This window comes from Lissotriton vulgaris, unplaced genomic scaffold, assembly GCF_964263255.1.
Source record: "Lissotriton vulgaris unplaced genomic scaffold, aLisVul1.2 SCAFFOLD_293, whole genome shotgun sequence".
Classification (NCBI taxonomy): Eukaryota; Metazoa; Chordata; class Amphibia; order Caudata; family Salamandridae; genus Lissotriton; species Lissotriton vulgaris.
Genome location: NW_028254211.1, coordinates 1,397,867 through 1,418,403, shown reverse-complemented (window position 1 = coordinate 1,418,403; position 20,537 = coordinate 1,397,867). Strand labels below are relative to the sequence as shown.

The following is a 20,537-nucleotide window of genomic DNA, read 5'->3' as shown; positions in this document are numbered from 1 at the left end:
TTGAGAAAAGAAGCACCCAATGGGGCACCTATTAGATCCGGTGTAATTCAATTTAGCAATCCTAAAAGTGGGCTCCCCTCTTCAGTTGACTCAGACAGAATATTTTGCATTTTATGGCACTATAATTGGTAGGACTGAGTCCTCCCTAGACCGCTCCCTCAATTAATACCTACCGTTGTTCGAAAGCTAATATAGCAGATATGTATGTGACCTTAACAAATTCAAATCAAACCTTTTGGCTAGGGTAGAGGCCACTGGTGAAATACATGTAATGGATGCAGTAGTGAGGGACAGGATCAGCTCCGCTTTGGATGAACTGCTCCTGCTTGACATTTTAGCTAAGCCCAAAACTCCGACACCAAGGTTTCAATCTTCTCCAAACTTTCATCCAGGCAATAATCACCTCCCCCCTGGACTACGGAAAAGCATTGCATCTTGGCATGATCTTGTTGCTTTAAAGAACGCTATAGACCGTCCAGAACAGGGCAGCTTGTCTGCTATTAGTGATTGCCAGATATGCGTTGGTCTCCTCCCATCTGCACTGGCTTACTGTTGACACAAATATCAAATTCAAGGTCCTATAGCTGGTCTTTTTTGCTTTTCTATGTCTTGCCTAGTGTCGCAGCCCATGTGCTGCACGCTCTGCGAGATCTATTGTCATCGAGTCGATTACGGAAGTGGAGTGGAAGCTTCGCCCATGCTCTCGATTGGCACGCGTCATCCTTTATGGTTAATGCTGGCCTGCGATTGAAAGTGAGGTTTTTTGGTGACCGCCCTGTCTCCTTTAGGCCCCGCCCACCTGAACTGGATCGTTTGCTTCACGGCTGTCGTGAGGGTATTTGTTATCTCAAGGAGGCGTGTAGTGATGGATAATGTTTCAGAACAAGCAGCTGCCTTTCCGCAATGGCGAGCGCTTTTTTTCTTTATCTGATTCCTGGAAGCGACTCTGGGAGGCGAACAGTTACCGGGAACCATGCCTCGGTAACTTTAATAATGCGGCCGCACCATTTTCTAATTCCTGGAAGCGAGTCTAGGAGGCGGACAGTGGCCGGGAACCATGTCACGATAACTTTAATAATGGCAGCCGCGCCATTTATATATCGCGGCTGAACGAAATCCTTATTTATTTTTTATTCTAAGGATGACCCCGTTGTCAGGAGCAACTTCTTCACAAACGACTGCGTCCCACAAGTACCTCACCCACAAAGAAGCCGCCTCGAGCCCTACCAGAATATCCCCAACAAAGCACCGCTCCGCACCATCATCTTCTCAGTAGTGGACCCTGGTCCCTTACACCCCCTAACTTAGAGGGGAGCCCCGTGCCGTAGAGACTTCATCACCATTGCCCCGTGAGCTCCTCGCCAACAGAGCATGACCTGGTTTAAAACTACCTCACACCGAGAACACAAGTGCCAAGCAAGCCCAGATCACCCAAATGACAACGGCCCAACGAGCACATCATTTGCAGAGCACCCCGTATGAGAACCGTACCACCTTACCCCCATATGCGAACCTTTTACACCGAATGTTTCCACATGGAGCCAGCAGAGGAACACATATGCAGAAACACTGAAACAAACCCACACGTACTTAGTCACAGTCAGTCGCATGATCGCAAGTATACACGTATGTACAAAAACACACATACTCACTTTCAGACTCCAATGCCCCCAAGCCCAACCACAAGTAGAAGCATATTGTCAGTACTATAGAAAAAGATAATTATTCCATACATTCCGACAGCCAAACATACAGCTCACACATTTGCCTAACCTCCAAACAGACATCGCCATACCATGCACACACACTCAAGCAAGCACACACCCACCCACTGCACATCCCAGTACTCTGGTACACTCACCGAAGCACGCAAAACAAGCTTTCCCACTTGGGTAACTGTGGGAAGGTCTTAGGTGAGGGGAGACACACCGAACATAGGAGACATGTGGGAAAACCTAGTGTGTGTGGGAGACGCAGGGGCCTCAAAATTGGTTCTTTCCCCTTTAAGACCAGCGCTGCTAAAAAACAAGGAATACGAACCTGGAACCCTTGGAAAGCTGCAGTTACTAATATGAAAGTGCAAGCCCAAGTCTAGGAACTCCGCAGCAACCTACCCCTCGCCCCAATACTCACCCCCTGCCCCCACTTCCACACCTATGTAACACCTGAGATGTCACAAGGCAGCTCGGTAAATCCCACGGCACGTAGATAGCGTGGCTGAGTGGACAATGCCACCTTTTCATACACACATCTGCACATATCACTGTCCCCCAGCAGACCCAGCGAGGGAACGTCCATGCACACCCCGCTTCTTCTAGAGACGAACAGAGCACACTGGCAGTGAAAGGATGCAGAGTGTGCCAGCAGCACATACCTGGGCTACACTGGCTCAGACCCCCGTGATACCACTGCACGACCCACAGCACGCACTGAGCGTGACAGCGGTGCAGAAAGCGGGCGCCCTACCTCGGATTCCACGTATTTGCCACCAGACATGCTGCTCCGGGCGCTGCAGGGAGCTGGGCTGATCCTCCAGAAGGGCAGGGACGACTAATTTAAGTGGGTAAGGAAGGCAGAGCATTGTGGAAAGCGCATCTAGCCGTGCGCTGACCCACAAAGTCGATTAGCGGGGTATATCTTTGTGGTGTACTTTTTTATGAATGATTGCCTGTGTATTGTGAGTAGTGGTAGCGTACAGCTATTTGAGTAACCATTGCCACCATTAGGATCTGACTACTGAAACTTGTTTTAAGAATAGCATAATAGATAGTTCATAAATACAACTGTGTGTTCAGAGAACTGCTTTAAAGGACAGAGCTCTGTCACCACTCCTGTGTCTACCGAGTAACAAACTGCAGTGCGGTAATTTTTGTGGGACTTGCTTTATTTTATGCCAACACGGCTTGCTGAAGTACACGCTTTCTGTTTGGCTAGGTGAGTGTCATCCAACACAGGACGCTACTGCACAGGCTCTGCTTTCAGCAGTACAGTCATTATCCAAGCTGACCACACCAGTGGATAGGGTTACCACTCCTCCCTTGCTAACAACCCCCTGGATCCCATCCAATGACATTATGGTAGCGATTGCAGACCTTAAACAAGCATTTGCAATGCAATGGGCCTCACATTTACCATAGTTTGAGCTATTGACGTTGAAAATAACAATGCCTTTTATTTTTGTTTTTGTTTTAAAAAGATAAATACCAGGCATTATCATTTACAATGACAATAGCTTAAACTCGTGTAACTGTGAGACCTATTGCATTGCAAATGCTTGTTCTGTATTGGGCCCATTGTCATCAGCAAACTGATTCATCCTACAACCCATCCTGGGCCCTTAGGTCGCCCAGTCTGATACTTGCTTGTGTCCTGAGGGTAGGAAAAGCCCGAACAGGCGGCCAATAATTTCGGGTTCTAGCTGCCAAACTCTGTGACTCGCTGCCTCTCCAGTTACACCCTGGTTCAACACCCATGAATTTTATAAATGTTTAAACATAAACATAGCTTATCATTTTTCGTGATTTTATTATCACTTATATATATTTTTTCTATTCAGTTTTCCATTCTGCCCCTTGTGATAAGAATACAGTTTGAAAAAGAATCTCATGGAAAGTGCCAGGTTGGAAAAGTAAACAATTGCATCAATCTCACAATCCCAGGACATAGACAGCAGAGCTGGACAGTTGTGACCGGCTCATACAGAACAGCAATTGCTGATCACACGGAAATTTCGAACTACTATTACATATATTAATTTTCTTCTAATATGTTTATCTTAAATTTTCTCTTAACGTGAATACAATATGACTTCAGTATTGCACCTTAATTACATCCATATACTAATATTACATTAATAAGATAAAGTAACGGTCCCATACGTTGCCCTCACTCCCCACAATATATATATGCAGCAGTGCAGTCTGAATTGGATTTCATATTCCTTAATCAACTGTGCACATGTACAAGCCCCATGCACTGTAGTGATCTGCTCTACACTATTACGGACTATTAGCACCTTTTCACTTAACACAGAGAAGTGAGAGACCAGGATGAATCTCTGTATTTCGCACACACATACAATTAACATTTCGAGTATTTTTCTAATTTCTGATTCTCATTTATCCAGGAAATAGAATGTGTTAGATGATTATGAATCATCTCCTTTCCTTTCCTTTCCTTTCCTTGTTGTCTTTTGGGTTCCCTGAAAACCTACATATGCTTAGAATAAACGGTAGACAATGAAAGCCCTTTTATGTCAGCAACAGAATTGCCGCTTTGTTAGTATAATCTAAATTAGCATTTCAGATTTTTTCCTGTACAAAATGTATTGTGTCTGGTTTAATACACTGTGTAGGTTTAACTTGGTCTAATATTTTTACTTAACATAGAATTGTAGTTCTAACCATAGGTGTTAAAGATATGCCTGGATCAGTGCTTAGTTCTCTATGTGGCAATACATGATAACACGGACGGAGAAATCTTCAAGGCATTCCCATTGCCTGACACTAAAGCTGTACAATTGTCTAGTTGATAGATTCGAGAGGCGATGTAAGGGTCAGGCACCGACCTGAAAAAAAGCCTGTCATCTTACCAAATCTTACGTCATCGTCCGTCACCAACACGAAGGTTTCTAGAATGTCTCTTAATTTCGTGAACTCCTGTTGGGTTGTAAAACCTGTTTCACAAAATGGCCCTTGTCTAGCAATGTAGCAACAGAGGAAAGACTGACCATCACACCATCGTATACTTATCAGTAGAGGTTGCACGACTAACAGTTTTATGTTTGTTACATTTTCCTGGAGTTCCATTGTCAGCGGTGAACCAATTTGTCTGTCAAGGCTAATGGCGGTACTTTTCCTACTAACTGTGTGCATCTCTAAGTGCTCATTTAAATCATTGTAATTGGGTGGATAGATTTGTGTCTCAATTGAAAGTTTGCTCCTCTATTTCCTTACAAGGACCCGAAGGAAGCTTTTACGTCCTTGTCAATGGCTAACGATGACTCAAGATGTTTTAAACGTTATTTAAGCATTTGCACTGTCAGTGTTACTAAGGCCTTATTAACTAGCTGCAGGTGGGTTGGTATGGTAAGAGGTTTGTTACTTATGAGAGTGGCAACAGACAGATCATTCTTGTTAAATCTGTGTTTTTTTTGTTTTTATTTTTATTGCGTTTTTATTGCCTTTTTCTCCTACCTTAAGGGAGTTAAAAATGGTGGCAATAGAGTGTAAACCTTAAAGTTATATGTACTTGATCCCGTTGTCCCTTAGCATTTTCCTGTTACACATTATTTTCAATTATGTCATTAAGGCGTGAACATCTGTAAGCGGTTGGTGGGAACATCTTTTAGCTGACCACAGGGCTCAATGGAACATTGGTGCAATGGGTAGGTTAGAAGCCAGTCCCCTGTAGCCTTCTATCAAATTATCCCCTACAAAATTGATATAAACAGGGTAGTTTGGTGAGTATGATGTGTGTTCTTTGTCTTCAAACTTTGCCGGGGTACTTCTTTGGATTGATTTTTGGGTTGATTGTACTTGTGCAGCCAGTTTCTAGAGCCTGGAAGTTCTTCCATTAAATGGTCAGCTACAGAATTTGGAAAAAAGCAGTAAATTAGAGTTTTATGTGTTTTCAATGTCATAGAGTTAGACGACGACCTTGCAGGATGTGCGGATGGATATCCTGATCATTAACGCTAGACTAGATGTTGGACTCCATATCTACTGTAGTCAATTGTTTTTGTACTTTAGTACCTAATGCTCCAGAAGAAAAGACAATTCTTCCTGAGCAAAGTGTGTATGTGCTTTGCTTGCCGATGTCCATCTTGTGATAAATCAACATATGAAAGCCAACGAAAAAAATATCAGTGCTGTTCAATGATTTTAAATGTCATTTTGTCTACATTCGTTGTAGGATATGCTTCAAAGCCACACTGCATTCTTTTCGTTTGCAACAATAATAATTTTGAGAAAATCAAACAGTGTAGTTTTGCAGGGTCTTATCTATACAGGACAATGCATCAAAAAATTGACTATCAATTATTCACACTTTACTTTGATAGGTAGAGATAATTGTTTTAAACTGTGACATGGCTTTTTCTTGGCTAGGCTTGTCTATTGTAGGTGCAGTAGGGCTCGGTCCATACCACATTTTCTAGATAACCGATGACTATATAAATGCCAGCTGTCTCGGTTAAATTTATGCAAATGTTTCTTTTGGGCTATCCTGAAAATCTGCAATTGAGCTGCCCATCCTGGATTTACAACCGACACCAGTTGTTTAGGACATCTTTAGGACGATGGTTATCCTTGTCTGCACTGGAACTATTGGTTACTCTTTAAAGTGGCCGGTTGGCTTTCAACCCATCATTTAATGAACGTTACTCTGAGAAATGAGCGTCCGGGACTCCACTCAGGAGCATGGCTCCTCCGTCTTTTGGGGCTAGTGAATCGCAGCTCCTTGATTTGTTGGGTTCTCTTAACAGTTAAGGAGAAATTATATGAAATCATCCTGAACATAGCATTGTAAACAGTTGATCAATTTCGAACCATTCCTGCAAAGATTTCACCTAACTGACAACTCTTTAGAGATCTCACTGTGACCAGCCCATTGAACATACCGCTTGTTGTTTATTCGATGACTGCTCTGTCGCCGTATGTGGAGGTTCAAGTTTTATTCACTTTTTAAAAGAATTAAATATAAGTGTGTAGCTATTTACGGCACCCAAGGCCGGTTGAGTTCATATCCTTTTATCTTTTTTCAGACTCCGCTGAGGTCAATGGAAGGCCCAACGTGATCGCCATCCACCCAGACTTCCGGATGGTCGTGCTTGCGAACAGACCGGGATTTCCTTTCCTGGGGAATGACTTTTTTGGCGCGTTAGGTAAGTAATAAACCTCATTAAGGATTTCCAATGAGAGCTGGAGGCTGACGTTATGGTAAATTGGTATCAACGCTGCTGATCTGTGCTCTGCCTTTCTTTCTCCTACCTACAGCGTCTGCTCCAATCAGCAGACGAGTTCAATCTTAGGGCAGTCCATGTCGTGTAAGAGCTAGTCTTCCACATGACAAGGTTTCTGTTTTCAAAATGTAAATGCAATGCATGAAAATATGCTTGTGGCTACGGGGATAGGCTTGCTTAATTTTAATCAGATTTCTTCTTGCACGCACGCACATGAAAAGGCTTTTTCAAAATGCACAACAATGCAGTAAAGAATTCTGAACCACACGCTGAAGGCCAAGGATCACATAAATAAAATACAAACATTGATTTTTGACTACTATAAAACCATGCAATGGAGCAAAACAGCCGACTCTTACTGTATGCAGTCTGGTGCTAAATAGCACAAGGGTTCACATTAGCACCACCTGGCCAGTTTATGCCCAGGTTAATATTTTTGTTACTGACATCTGCTAGCAGGCCTGGTTCCTGGAATTTTTATCTGAATGGGCCAACGTGTCCCCAGTTTTTGACAATTCTGGAGATAGCGTACAAGCGATAGGTTTACATTATATTTTCTTCCATTCAGTCATACAGAGCATAGGGGGAGTATTTGAGAGTAAAAGCTGATGTTCATTTATACTCGTGAGGTCCAACCCTCATCATTTCCCGCAGGCCAGGCTTCAATAGAAGCGCCTGGATATCACCCTGATTGTAACAGTAGTTCTTCACGTTTGGGAAGATCCCTGGAACCCCACCCAAGCCTTTGCATCTTTGCACCCGGAAGTCTGGCTATTTACTCCTTGCAATGTGTCCAACACTTATTTCTTTGCACACTGCGATCTTTATAAAAAATAATTTTTATGTCATTCTTTTTGTTTTTATTGATAAGGTTTAAAAATAAATAGTAACAGATTTGGAACAAAAGAAAGCAGTATTCTTGATACCCAAGAGCAGTTTTCATGCCTGGTAAAACTGATAATTGCAGTCAAAGAGGTAACCTTCTAGGGCGTATCACGCTGAAAGCTCCGGGGGTAAAACTGCCCTCTTTATGCGCCCTGGGGCACTATGGGTATACAGAAGGGGGCCGTTTGAGCAGCTCCTACTGAAAAGCTGTTGGTGCCGACGCACATATAGAGCCAAAGCTTTCTTCAGAGCGTATTTCCTCATTTTCATGGGAGTATGACTTCAAGCAAATGAGGGAATGACGGCCTCTGCACCCGACCCATATCATGGGTGCAGGGGCAAATACACCTTCAGGATGCGCACTGACATCACACTACAAAAAGGTGGTACATAGTCTGTGTGCCTCCTTACGCCAGACTTCTGGAGGGTGCCAAGGGGCTACCATGAACCCCCCCAGATATTGCCCAGCAGGCAGATGCAGTCACTAACTGCACCTGGCTGCAGGTGGCTCTCGCTCCCCTTTTTAAATTGCAGGCAGCATGCATTCTGAAACACATGATTTCTATACTTATAAGCAGCTGCTCTGTATTTCATTGAAAGCGCTGCCCCCAGGGCAGCTGCGGGTTTTGGGCTGTCCTGAGGAGAGCGCATTAATTGTGACATGGGGCACAGTCCCTGTTTGCACCCCGCGCGCCTGTTTAAAGGTGCTCAGATACACAACCAGGGGCGGTGCTCCCTATCTGTAATACAGGCCCTGGTGTTATTTGAAGCTCTCTTACAAACACATCCATGCATGAGTTTGCAGGGAGCGCCATCTCATGCGCTAAAATGGTCAAATTCTGTTTCCGCTCATTGTGCGACTGAAAGGTAAGAGGACAGGATATAGTGTTATAAAGGTGCTTTTAGAAGCTGCTGTTGCAATTCCTATAATAACTGTGGATACATACATTTCAAGAAGTACTGGAAAAGCTTCAGCATAATCATGCAAAATTTCACAAATGGTGGCAACATATGCACAAGTGTAGCTCCTTGAGGCAAGCGGACAGCATGTGTTTTCTGAATGTGTATGTGATGCTGCTTTGGGTCCTGTAGGTCAAAGGACCACATGCTCTGCAGCTTTTGTGCATACATCATCAGCTGTGTTACCTCTCACTATAACAGCGGACCTTAACAAACCTAGTGCAATGCAGTTAAATGTAAAAAGTAAACAAACACTATTTAGGAAATGTGATCAAATGGAATAGAATGCATTTTGTCTTAAAATTGTACATAATTGGTTTTAAAATAGCTGTATAAAGTATATGCTACGATGTACAAAGACACTAACCATTTATCTGAAAATTATACTTTGTGGCAAAACTTTAGTGATATCAATTTTAAAATATACCCATGGAATGCATCATTTAGTTCTGAAGTAAGTTTGGATAATTAGCCATAATGCCACCATGTATATATCATGCCACATTGCATAACTTTTGGTAGGTCTTTATTGAACTGAATTTTGATCAGTACCATTGGTAGTACATGTATAGAGTAAGATCACTATAAACAGGACCTTTGGAACTATGCAGAAAGGGAGGACCAAATTATGCAGCAGGTTTGACTAAATTATTCAATTCAGTTCACAGCATTTCTAGAGTGCACAGCTGCCTCTTGGGAGGCGTCCCTGCGCTGGTAGAAAGTTCAATGAAAAAGAGGTCTTAAAGCAGACAAGGGCCAATTAGCCTATCAGACAGGAGTCAAAAAGCCAAGTCTTGAGACTCTGTCTGAAACAGGGTTCAGAGGGGCAGGAACGCAAACCAGGAGACAGTACATTCCAAAGTTTAAGAGCCAGGTAAGATCAGAAACTCCCCCCTCTTCTTGCTTTGTAGATTTGTACAACTTGTTCGATCTTAGGGATCTGGTTTGCAAATAAGGCTTCAATCTGGATCTAAGATAGACCTTTGTGAGTAAAGGCTCTAAAAGCAAAGATGATGCCTTAAATTGAATCCTCTTGATGATTGGGAGCCAATGAAGATGCCGTAGGTGATGAGAGACTGACGAATGCAGGGAGATTTTGAGGATTAATGAGCAGCAGCATTTTGAATGATTTGTAGCTGTCGAATTTTAAAAAGCAGATAGGCCTAAGTACAAGCTATTGGCATAGTCCAATTTGGACGTGCCTAAAGCATGAACAATTGTTTTCTGACAGTCTACTACAGGAATCAGGTGGAGCATCCTCCGGAGGGCCCTCAAGGTGGCAAAGCAGGTAGCGTATAGTATTTTGACTTGAGGCTCATAAGGGAGATTGAAAACAAATTTTATCCCCAGGTTCTTCACTACTGGAGCTGGGGATGGAGAAGCACCTAATAACGATGGCCACCAAATGTTAGCGTCCAGGAAAGACTTGGTGCCAAAAAAGCGGATCTAATTTTTTTTTTTAAATTAAGTTTCAGGCAGCTTCCATTCATCCATTCCACAATGGCCTTCAGGCAGGATTTAAGAGAACACAAGGTTGCGGTTGCGTCTTCATGAAAAGCCAAGAGGTGGTCGGTGTTCTCCACATAGGAGACCACCTTTACCCCCAAGACTCAGGAAGTTTAGTCAAAGGCTCAAGGTAGATATTAAAAAGGGTGGGGCTGAGTGCCGAACCCTCAGGCACTCCGCAGTCTAGAGGTTTAGATGAAGAGGTGAAAGGAGGCAGGAAGGCTGCCTGAGAGCCATCCTTCAGAAAAAACGTTGAGCCAGAGCAAGGAAAGCCAAATAATGAAACAAGGAAAGCCAAGTAATGCAGCATAGTAAGGCACATTTTGTGATAGTATTACTTCATTACGTTGTAATTGTATTTTATTTTTTTACTCTTGTTATCACTATCTGGGCATAGGTTGTATCTCAGTAGTACGGGTTTGCCACCCAAGTACAACAATAAGCAACAGAAAAGTGACCAGTCAGCTTTTGTGAAGGGTCTTCAACTGTGCAGCAACATTTCATGCAATATTGTTATACATTTTTGATCCATTTGAGATTGAAACATTTGTTTAAAAGTCTGCATATTATGCATCAGATAATGGATTATGTGGCAAATGTGTCAAATGTATAATTATGCGGAAAACACAATAGCCGTAAAATTGCCTAATTCAAGTGGCCCGACTTTAACCTGGGAATGTGCAATGTGCTGTAAGAAGAATATCAGACATAAAAAGCCCACGTTTGTAACCCTGTCACACTGGTAAGAATAAATTCAGGAAAAACCAAACGCTATTACAGGGCTAGAGGGATGTTTAAAGACCCAGCCTAAGTATTATCCCCCACACGAACTAAACTTATAAACAACAAACTTAGGGGTCTGAATTAGAATCCAATAGTGATTCTCTAATATTGTACCTATGCCAGCTCGTGTGCGTAGGAACAAAAATTATAAGTAGAACTAACAAACCATATCGCCAGAATGTGAGACACCGGTAACCGTGAGTCACCCTTAGTTGAGGATTCCCATCAAAGTCTTGTATGGATCAATATTCTCATCTGGTAATCCTTATCGGGTATTGTGTCTCTTGATCATTGAGACCACTAGCATACCCTGATAGCCGGTTCGGGGTAGCGACCCACAATCACTCGGTTATGCCACATGATGTTGATATGATGGAAATGTGCAGTGCAAAAATGATATATGTGGTGATTAAAAAAGGATAGGGAACTTAACAAAAACTTGTTTTAATGAACGTTAGCCCCTTCCCATATAAAAACAAGAACAGTGTAACATAATCATCGCAGTACACACAAATAGCTGCGAAGAGACCAACATGTTTCAGCCACAGAGGGAGGTTCCCCAGGCTTTCGTCAGGGTCTCTGTTCTATAATAATGCTACTGCTTGTGAGTGATAAAAAGTGTGAAAAAACTATATGAAAAAACACACAAGTGAAATACAACAGTAAAGGATATAATGTTCCTTCATCTGTATAAACTCCTCTCTTCGGCACCTGGTGTCTTAGTAATGTCTATTGGAGACAAACGTACAAGTGAATCACATTCAGCTGCCCTGGTCTGTACAGGGAGATGCATTGTTTCTAGAATATTTACAACTTATGTCACTAACTGCACCTGCCTGCAGGTGGCTCTCTCTCCCCTTTTTAAATTGCAGGCCGCATGCATTCTGAAACACATGATTTCTATACTTATAAGCAGCTGCTCTGTATTTCATTGAAAGCGCTGCCCCCAGGGCAGCTGCGGGTTTTAGGCTGTCCTGAGGAGAGCGCATTAATTGTGACATGGGGCACAGTCCCTGTTTGCACCCCGTGCGCCTGTTTAAAGGTGCTCAGATACACAACCAGGGGCGGTGCTCCCTATCTGTAATACAGGCCCTGTTGTTATTTGAAGCTCTCTTACAAACACATCCATGCATGAGTTTGCAGGGAGCGCCATCTCATGCGCTAAAAGGGTCAAATTCTGTTTCCGCTCATTGTGCGACTGAAAGGTAAGAGGACAGGATATAGTGTTATAAAGGTGCTTTTAGAAGCTGCTGTTGCAATTCCTATAATAACTGTGGATACATACATTTCAAGAAGTACTGGAAAAGCTTCAGCATAATCATGCAAAATTTCACAAATGGTGGCAACATATGCACAAGTGTAGCTCCTTGAGGCAAGCGGACAGCATGTGTTTTCTGAATGTGTATGTGATGCTGCTTTGGGTCCTGTAGTTCAAAGGACCACATGCTCTGCAGCTTTTGTGCATACATCATCAGCTGTGTTACCTCTCACTATAACAGCGGACCTTAACAAACCTAGTGCAATGCAGTTAAATGTAAAAAGTAAACAAACACTATTTAGGAAATGTGATCAAATGGAATAGAAAGCATTTTGTCTTAAAATTGTACATAATTGGTTTTAAAATAGCTGTATAAAGTATATGCTACGATGTACAAAGACACTAACCATTTATCTGAAAATTATACTTTGTGGCAAAACTTTAGTGATATCAATTTTAAAATATACCCATGGAATGCATCATTTAGTTCTGAAGTAAGTTTGGATAATTAGCCATAATGCCACCATGTATATATCATGCCACATTGCATAACTTTTGGTAGGTCTTTATTGAACTGAATTTTGATCAGTACCATTGGTAGTACATGTATAGAGTAAGATCACTATAAACAGGACCTTTGGAACTATGCAGAAAGGGAGGACCAAATTATGCAGCAGGTTTGACTAAATTATTCAATTCAGTTCACAGCATTTCTAGAGTGCACAGCTGCCTCTTGGGAGGCGTCCCTGCGCTGGTAGAAAGTTCAATGAAAAAGAGGTCTTAAAGCAGACAAGGGCCAATTAGCCTATCAGACAGGAGTCAAAAAGCCAAGTCTTGAGACTCTGTCTGAAACAGGGTTCAGAGGGGCAGGAACGCAAACCAGGAGACCGTACATTCCAAAGTTTAAGAGCCAGGTAAGATCAGAAACTCCCCCCTCTTCTTGCTTTGTAGATTTGTACAACTTGTTCGATCTTAGGGATCTGGTTTGCAAATAAGGCTTCAATCTGGATCTAAGATAGACCTTTGTGAGTAAAGGCTCTAAAAGCAAAGATGATGCCTTAAATTGAATCCTCTTGATGATTGGGAGCCAATGAAGATGCCGTAGGTGATGAGAGACTGACGAATGCAGGGAGATTTTGAGGATTAAGCGAGCAGCAGCATTTTGAATGATTTGTAGCTGTCGAATTTTAAAAAGCAGATAGGCCTAAGTACAAGCTATTGGCATAGTCCAATTTGGACGTGCCTAAAGCATGAACAATCGTTTTCTGACGGTCTACTACAGGAATCAGGTGGAGCATCCTCCGGAGGGCCCTCAAGGTGGCAAAGCAGGTAGCGTATAGTATTTTGACTTGAGGCTCATAAGGGAGATTGAAAACAAATTTTATCCCCAGGTTCTTCACTACTGGAGCTGGGGATGGAGAAGCACCTAATAACGATGGCCACCAAATGTTAGCGTCCAGGAAAGACTTGGTGCCAAAAAAGCGGATCTAATTTTTTTTTTAAATTAAGTTTCAGGCAGCTTCCATTCATCCATTCCACAATGGCCTTCAGGCAGGATTTAAGAGAACACAAGGTTGCGGTTGCGTCTTCATGAAAAGCCAAGAGGTGGTCGGTGTTCTCCACATAGGAGACCACCTTTACCCCCAAGACTCAGGAAGTTTAGTCAAAGGCTCAAGGTAGATATTAAAAAGGGTGGGGCTGAGTGCCGAACCCTCAGGCACTCCGCAGTCTAGAGGTTGAGGTGAAAGGAGGCAGGAAGGCTGCCTGAGAGCCATCCTTCAGAAAAAACGTTGAGCCAGAGCAAGGAAAGCCAAATAATGAAACAAGGAAAGCCAAGTAATGCAGCATAGTAAGGCACATTTTGTGATAGTATTACTTCATTACGTTGTAATTGTATTTTATTTTTTTACTCTTGTTATCACTATCTGGGCATAGGTTGTATCTCAGTAGTATGGGTTTGCCACCCAAGTACAACAATAAGCAACAGAAAAGTGACCAGTCAGCTTTTGTGAAGGGTCTTCAACTGTGCATCAACATTTCATGCAATATTGTTATACATTTTTGATCCATTTGAGATTGAAACATTTGTTTAAAAGTCTGCATATTATGCATCAGATAATGGATTATGTGGCAAATGTGTCAAATGTATAATTATGCGGAAAACACAATAGCCGTAAAATTGCCTAATTCAAGTGGCCCGACTTTAACCTGGGAATGTGCAATGTGCTGTAAGAAGAATATCAGACATAAAAAGCCCACGTTTGTAACCCTGTCACACTGGTAAGAATAAATTCAGGAAAAACCAAAAGCTATTACAGGGCTAGAGGGATGTTTAAAGACCCAGCCTAAGTATTATCCCCCACACGAACTAAACTTATAAACAACAAACTTAGGGGTCTGAATTAGAATCCAATAGTGATTCTCTAATATTGTACCTATGCCAGCTCGTGTGCGTAGGAACAAAAATTATAAGTAGAACTAACAAACCATATCGCCAGAATGTGAGACACCGGTAACCGTGAGTCACCCTTAGTTGAGGATTCCCATCAAAGTCTTGTATGGATCAATATTCTCATCTGGTAATCCTTATCGGGTATTGTGTCTCTTGATCATTGAGACCACTAGCATACCCTGATAGCCGGTTCGGGGTAGCGACCCACAATCACTCGGTTATGCCACATGATGTTGATATGATGGAAATGTGCAGTGCAAAAATGATATATGTGGTGATTAAAAAAGGATAGGGAACTTAACAAAAACTTGTTTTAATGAACGTTAGCCCCTTCCCATATAAAAACAAGAACAGTGTAACATAATCATCGCAGTACACACAAATAGCTGCGAAGAGACCAACATGTTTCAGCCACAGAGGGAGGTTCCCCAGGCTTTCGTCAGGGTCTCTGTTCTATAATAATGCTACTGCTTGTGAGTGATAAAAAGTGTGAAAAAACTATATGAAAAAACACACAAGTGAAATACAACAGTAAAGGATATAATGTTCCTTCATCTGTATAAACTCCTCTCTTCGGCACCTGGTGTCTTAGTAATGTCTATTGGAGACAAACGTACAAGTGAATCACATTCAGCTGCCCTGGTCTGTACAGGGAGATGCATCGTTTCTAGAATATTTACAACTTATGTCACTAACTGCACCTGCCTGCAGGTGGCTCTCTCTCCCCTTTTTAAATTGCAGGCAGCATGCATTCTGAAACACATGATTTCTATACTTATAAGCAGCTGCTCTGTATTTCATTGAAAGCGCTGCCCCCAGGGCAGCTGCGGGTTTTAGGCTGTCCTGAGGAGAGCGCATTAATTGTGACATGGGGCACAGTCCCTGTTTGCACCCCGCGCGCCTGTTTAAAGGTGCTCAGATACACAACCAGGGGCGGTGCTCCCTATCTGTAATACAGGCCCTGTTGTTATTTGAAGCTCTCTTACAAACACATCCATGCATGAGTTTGCAGGGAGCGCCATCTCATGCGCTAAAAGGGTCAAATTCTGTTTCCGCTCATTGTGCGACTGAAAGGTAAGAGGACAGGATATAGTGTTATAAAGGTGCTTTTAGAAGCTGCTGTTGCAATTCCTATAATAACTGTGGATACATACATTTCAAGAAGTACTGGAAAAGCTTCAGCATAATCATGCAAAATTTCACAAATGGTGGCAACATATGCACAAGTGTAGCTCCTTGAGGCAAGCGGACAGCATGTGTTTTCTGAATGTGTATGTGATGCTGCTTTGGGTCCTGTAGGTCAAAGGACCACATGCTCTGCAGCTTTTGTGCATACATCATCAGCTGTGTTACCTCTCACTATAACAGCGGACCTTAACAAACCTAGTGCAATGCAGTTAAATGTAAAAAGTAAACAAACACTATTTAGGAAATGTGATCAAATGGAATAGAATGCATTTTGTCTTAAAATTGTACATAATTGGTTTTAAAATAGCTGTATAAAGTATATGCTACGATGTACAAAGACACTAACCATTTATCTGAAAATTATACTTTGTGGCAAAACTTTAGTGATATCAATTTTAAAATATACCCATGGAATGCATCATTTAGTTCTGAAGTAAGTTTGGATAATTAGCCATAATGCCACCATGTATATATCATGCCACATTGCATAACTTTTGGTAGGTCTTTATTGAACTGAATTTTGATCAGTACCATTGGTAGTACATGTATAGAGTAAGATCACTATAAACAGGACCTTTGGAACTATGCAGAAAGGGAGGACCAAATTATGCAGCAGGTTTGACTAAATTATTCAATTCAGTTCACAGCATTTCTAGAGTGCACAGCTGCCTCTTGGGAGGCGTCCCTGCGCTGGTAGAAAGTTCAATGAAAAAGAGGTCTTAAAGCAGACAAGGGCCAATTAGCCTATCAGACAGGAGTCAAAAAGCCAAGTCTTGAGACTCTGTCTGAAACAGGGTTCAGAGGGGCAGGAACGCAAACCAGGAGACCGTACATTCCAAAGTTTAAGAGCCAGGTAAGATCAGAAACTCCCCCCTCTTCTTGCTTTGTAGATTTGTACAACTTGTTCGATCTTAGGGATCTGGTTTGCAAATAAGGCTTCAATCTGGATCTAAGATAGACCTTTGTGAGTAAAGGCTCTAAAAGCAAAGATGATGCCTTAAATTGAATCCTCTTGATGATTGGGAGCCAATGAAGATGCCGTAGGTGATGAGAGACTGACGAATGCAGGGAGATTTTGAGGATTAAGCGAGCAGCAGCATTTTGAATGATTTGTAGCTGTCGAATTTTAAAAAGCAGATAGGCCTAAGTACAAGCTATTGGCATAGTCCAATTTGGACGTGCCTAAAGCATGAACAATCGTTTTCTGACAGTCTACTACAGGAATCAGGTGGAGCATCCTCCGGAGGGCCCTCAAGGTGGCAAAGCAGGTAGCGTATAGTATTTTGACTTGAGGCTCATAAGGGAGATTGAAAACAAATTTTATCCCCAGGTTCTTCACTACTGGAGCTGGGGATGGAGAAGCACCTAATAACGATGGCCACCAAATGTTAGCGTCCAGGAAAGACTTGGTGCCAAAAAAGCGGATCTAATTTTTTTTTTTAATTAAGTTTCAGGCAGCTTCCATTCATCCATTCCACAATGGCCTTCAGGCAGGATTTAAGAGAACACAAGGTTGCGGTTGCGTCTTCATGAAAAGCCAAGAGGTGGTCGGTGTTCTCCACATAGGAGACCACCTTTACCCCCAAGACTCAGGAAGTTTAGTCAAAGGCTCAAGGTAGATATTAAAAAGGGTGGGGCTGAGTGCCGAACCCTCAGGCACTCCGCAGTCTAGAGGTTTAGATGAAGAGGTGAAAGGAGGCAGGAAGGCTGCCTGAGAGCCATCCTTCAGAAAAAACGTTGAGCCAGAGCAAGGAAAGCCAAATAATGAAACAAGGAAAGCCAAGTAATGCAGCATAGTAAGGCACATTTTGTGATAGTATTACTTCATTACGTTGTAATTGTATTTTATTTTTTTACTCTTGTTATCACTATCTGGGCATAGGTTGTATCTCAGTAGTACGGGTTTGCCACCCAAGTACAACAATAAGCAACAGAAAAGTGACCAGTCAGCTTTTGTGAAGGGTCTTCAACTGTGCAGCAACATTTCATGCAATATTGTTATACATTTTTGATCCATTTGAGATTGAAACATTTGTTTAAAAGTCTGCATATTATGCATCAGATAATGGATTATGTGGCAAATGTGTCAAATGTATAATTATGCGGAAAACACAATAGCCGTAAAATTGCCTAATTCAAGTGGCCCGACTTTAACCTGGGAATGTGCAATGTGCTGTAAGAAGAATATCAGACATAAAAAGCCCACGTTTGTAACCCTGTCACACTGGTAAGAATAAATTCAGGAAAAACCAAACGCTATTACAGGGCTAGAGGGATGTTTAAAGACCCAGCCTAAGTATTATCCCCCACACGAACTAAACTTATAAACAACAAACTTAGGGGTCTGAATTAGAATCCAATAGTGATTCTCTAATATTGTACCTATGCCAGCTCGTGTGCGTAGGAACAAAAATTATAAGTAGAACTAACAAACCATATCGCCAGAATGTGAGACACCGGTAACCGTGAGTCACCCTTAGTTGAGGATTCCCATCAAAGTCTTGTATGGATCAATATTCTCATCTGGTAATCCTTATCGGGTATTGTGTCTCTTGATCATTGAGACCACTAGCATACCCTGATAGCCGGTTCGGGGTAGCGACCCACAATCACTCGGTTATGCCACATGATGTTGATATGATGGAAATGTGCAGTGCAAAAATGATATATGTGGTGATTAAAAAAGGATAGGGAACTTAACAAAAACTTGTTTTAATGAACGTTAGCCCCTTCCCATATAAAAACAAGAACAGTGTAACATAATCATCGCAGTACACACAAATAGCTGCGAAGAGACCAACATGTTTCAGCCACAGAGGGAGGTTCCCCAGGCTTTCGTCAGGGTCTCTGTTCTATAATAATGCTACTGCTTGTGAGTGATAAAAAGTGTGAAAAAACTATATGAAAAAACACACAAGTGAAATACAACAGTAAAGGATATAATGTTCCTTCATCTGTATAAACTCCTCTCTTCGGCACCTGGTGTCTTAGTAATGTCTATTGGAGACAAACGTACAAGTGAATCACATTCAGCTGCCCTGGTCTGTACAGGGAGATGCATCGTTTCTAGAATATTTACAACTTATGTCACTAACTGCACCTGCCTGCAGGTGGCTCTCGCTCCCCTTTTTAAATTGCAGGCAGCATGCATTCTGAAACACATGATTTCTATACTTATAAGCAGCTGCTCTGTATTTCATTGAAAGCGCTGCCCCCAGGGCAGCTGCGGGTTTTAGGCTGTCCTGAGGAGAGCGCATTAATTGTGACATGGGGCACAGTCCCTGTTTGCACCCCGCGCGCCTGTTTAAAGGTGCTCAGATACACAACCAGGGGCGGTGCTCCCTATCTGTAATACAGGCCCTGTTGTTATTTGAAGCTCTCTTACAAACACATCCATGCATGAGTTTGCAGGGAGCGCCATCTCATGCGCTAAAAGGGTCAAATTCTGTTTCCGCTCATTGTGCGACTGAAAGGTAAGAGGACAGGATATAGTGTTATAAAGGTGCTTTTAGAAGCTGCTGTTGCAATTCCTATAATAACTGTGGATACATACATTTCAAGAAGTACTGGAAAAGCTTCAGCATAATCATGCAAAATTTCACAAATGGTGGCAACATATGCACAAGTGTAGCTCCTTGAGGCAAGCGGACAGCATGTGTTTTCTGAATGTGTATGTGATGCTGCTTTGGGTCCTGTAGGTCAAAGGACCACATGCTCTGCAGCTTTTGTGCATACATCATCAGCTGTGTTACCTCTCACTATAACAGCGGACCTTAACAAACCTAGTGCAATGCAGTTAAATGTAAAAAGTAAACAAACACTATTTAGGAAATGTGATCAAATGGAATAGAATGCATTTTGTCTTAAAATTGTACATAATTGGTTTTAAAATAGCTGTATAAAGTATATGCTACGATGTACAAAGACACTAACCATTTATCTGAAAATTATACTTTGTGGCAAAACTTTAGTGATATCAATTTTAAAATATACCCATGGAATGCATCATTTAGTTCTGAAGTAAGTTTGGATAATTAGCCATAATGCCACCATGTATATATCATGCCACATTGCATAACTTTTGGTAGGTCTTTATTGAACTGAATTTTGATCAGTACCATTGGTAGTACATGTATAGAGTAAGATCACTATAAACAGGACCTTTGGAACTATGCAGAAAGGGAGGACCAAATTATGCAGCAGGTTTGACTAAATTATTCAATTCAGTTCACAGCATTTCTAGAGTGCACAGCTGCCTCTTGGGAGGCGTCCCTGCGCTGGTAGAAAGTTCAATGAAAAAGAGGTCTTAAAGCAGACAAGGGCCAATTAGCCTATCAGACAGGAGTCAAAAAGCCAAGTCTTGAGACTCTGTCTGAAACAGGGTTCAGAGGGGCAGGAACGCAAACCAGGAGACAGTACATTCCAAAGTTTAAGAGCCAGGTAAGATCAGAAACTCCCCCCTCTTCTTGCTTTGTAGATTTGTACAACTTGTTCGATCTTAGGGATCTGGTTTGCAAATAAGGCTTCAATCTGGATCTAAGATA

The 20,537-nt window shown here is 42.1% G+C and overlaps 1 protein-coding gene across 1 annotated transcript in view; it reads left to right on the top strand.

Annotated features, from left to right (window-relative positions):
* Window positions 1-20,537, top strand: part of LOC147659640 (von Willebrand factor A domain-containing protein 8-like) — a gene marked incomplete at its 5' end in the record, with an annotated part of 1,204,277 nt that overhangs the window by 461,511 nt on the left and 722,229 nt on the right. Inside the window, one exon of the mRNA XM_086951584.1 lies at window positions 6,764-6,883. Within this exon, the coding sequence (XP_086807710.1) occupies window positions 6,764-6,883 (120 nt within the window). The remainder of the gene's footprint in view (window positions 1-6,763; window positions 6,884-20,537) is intronic.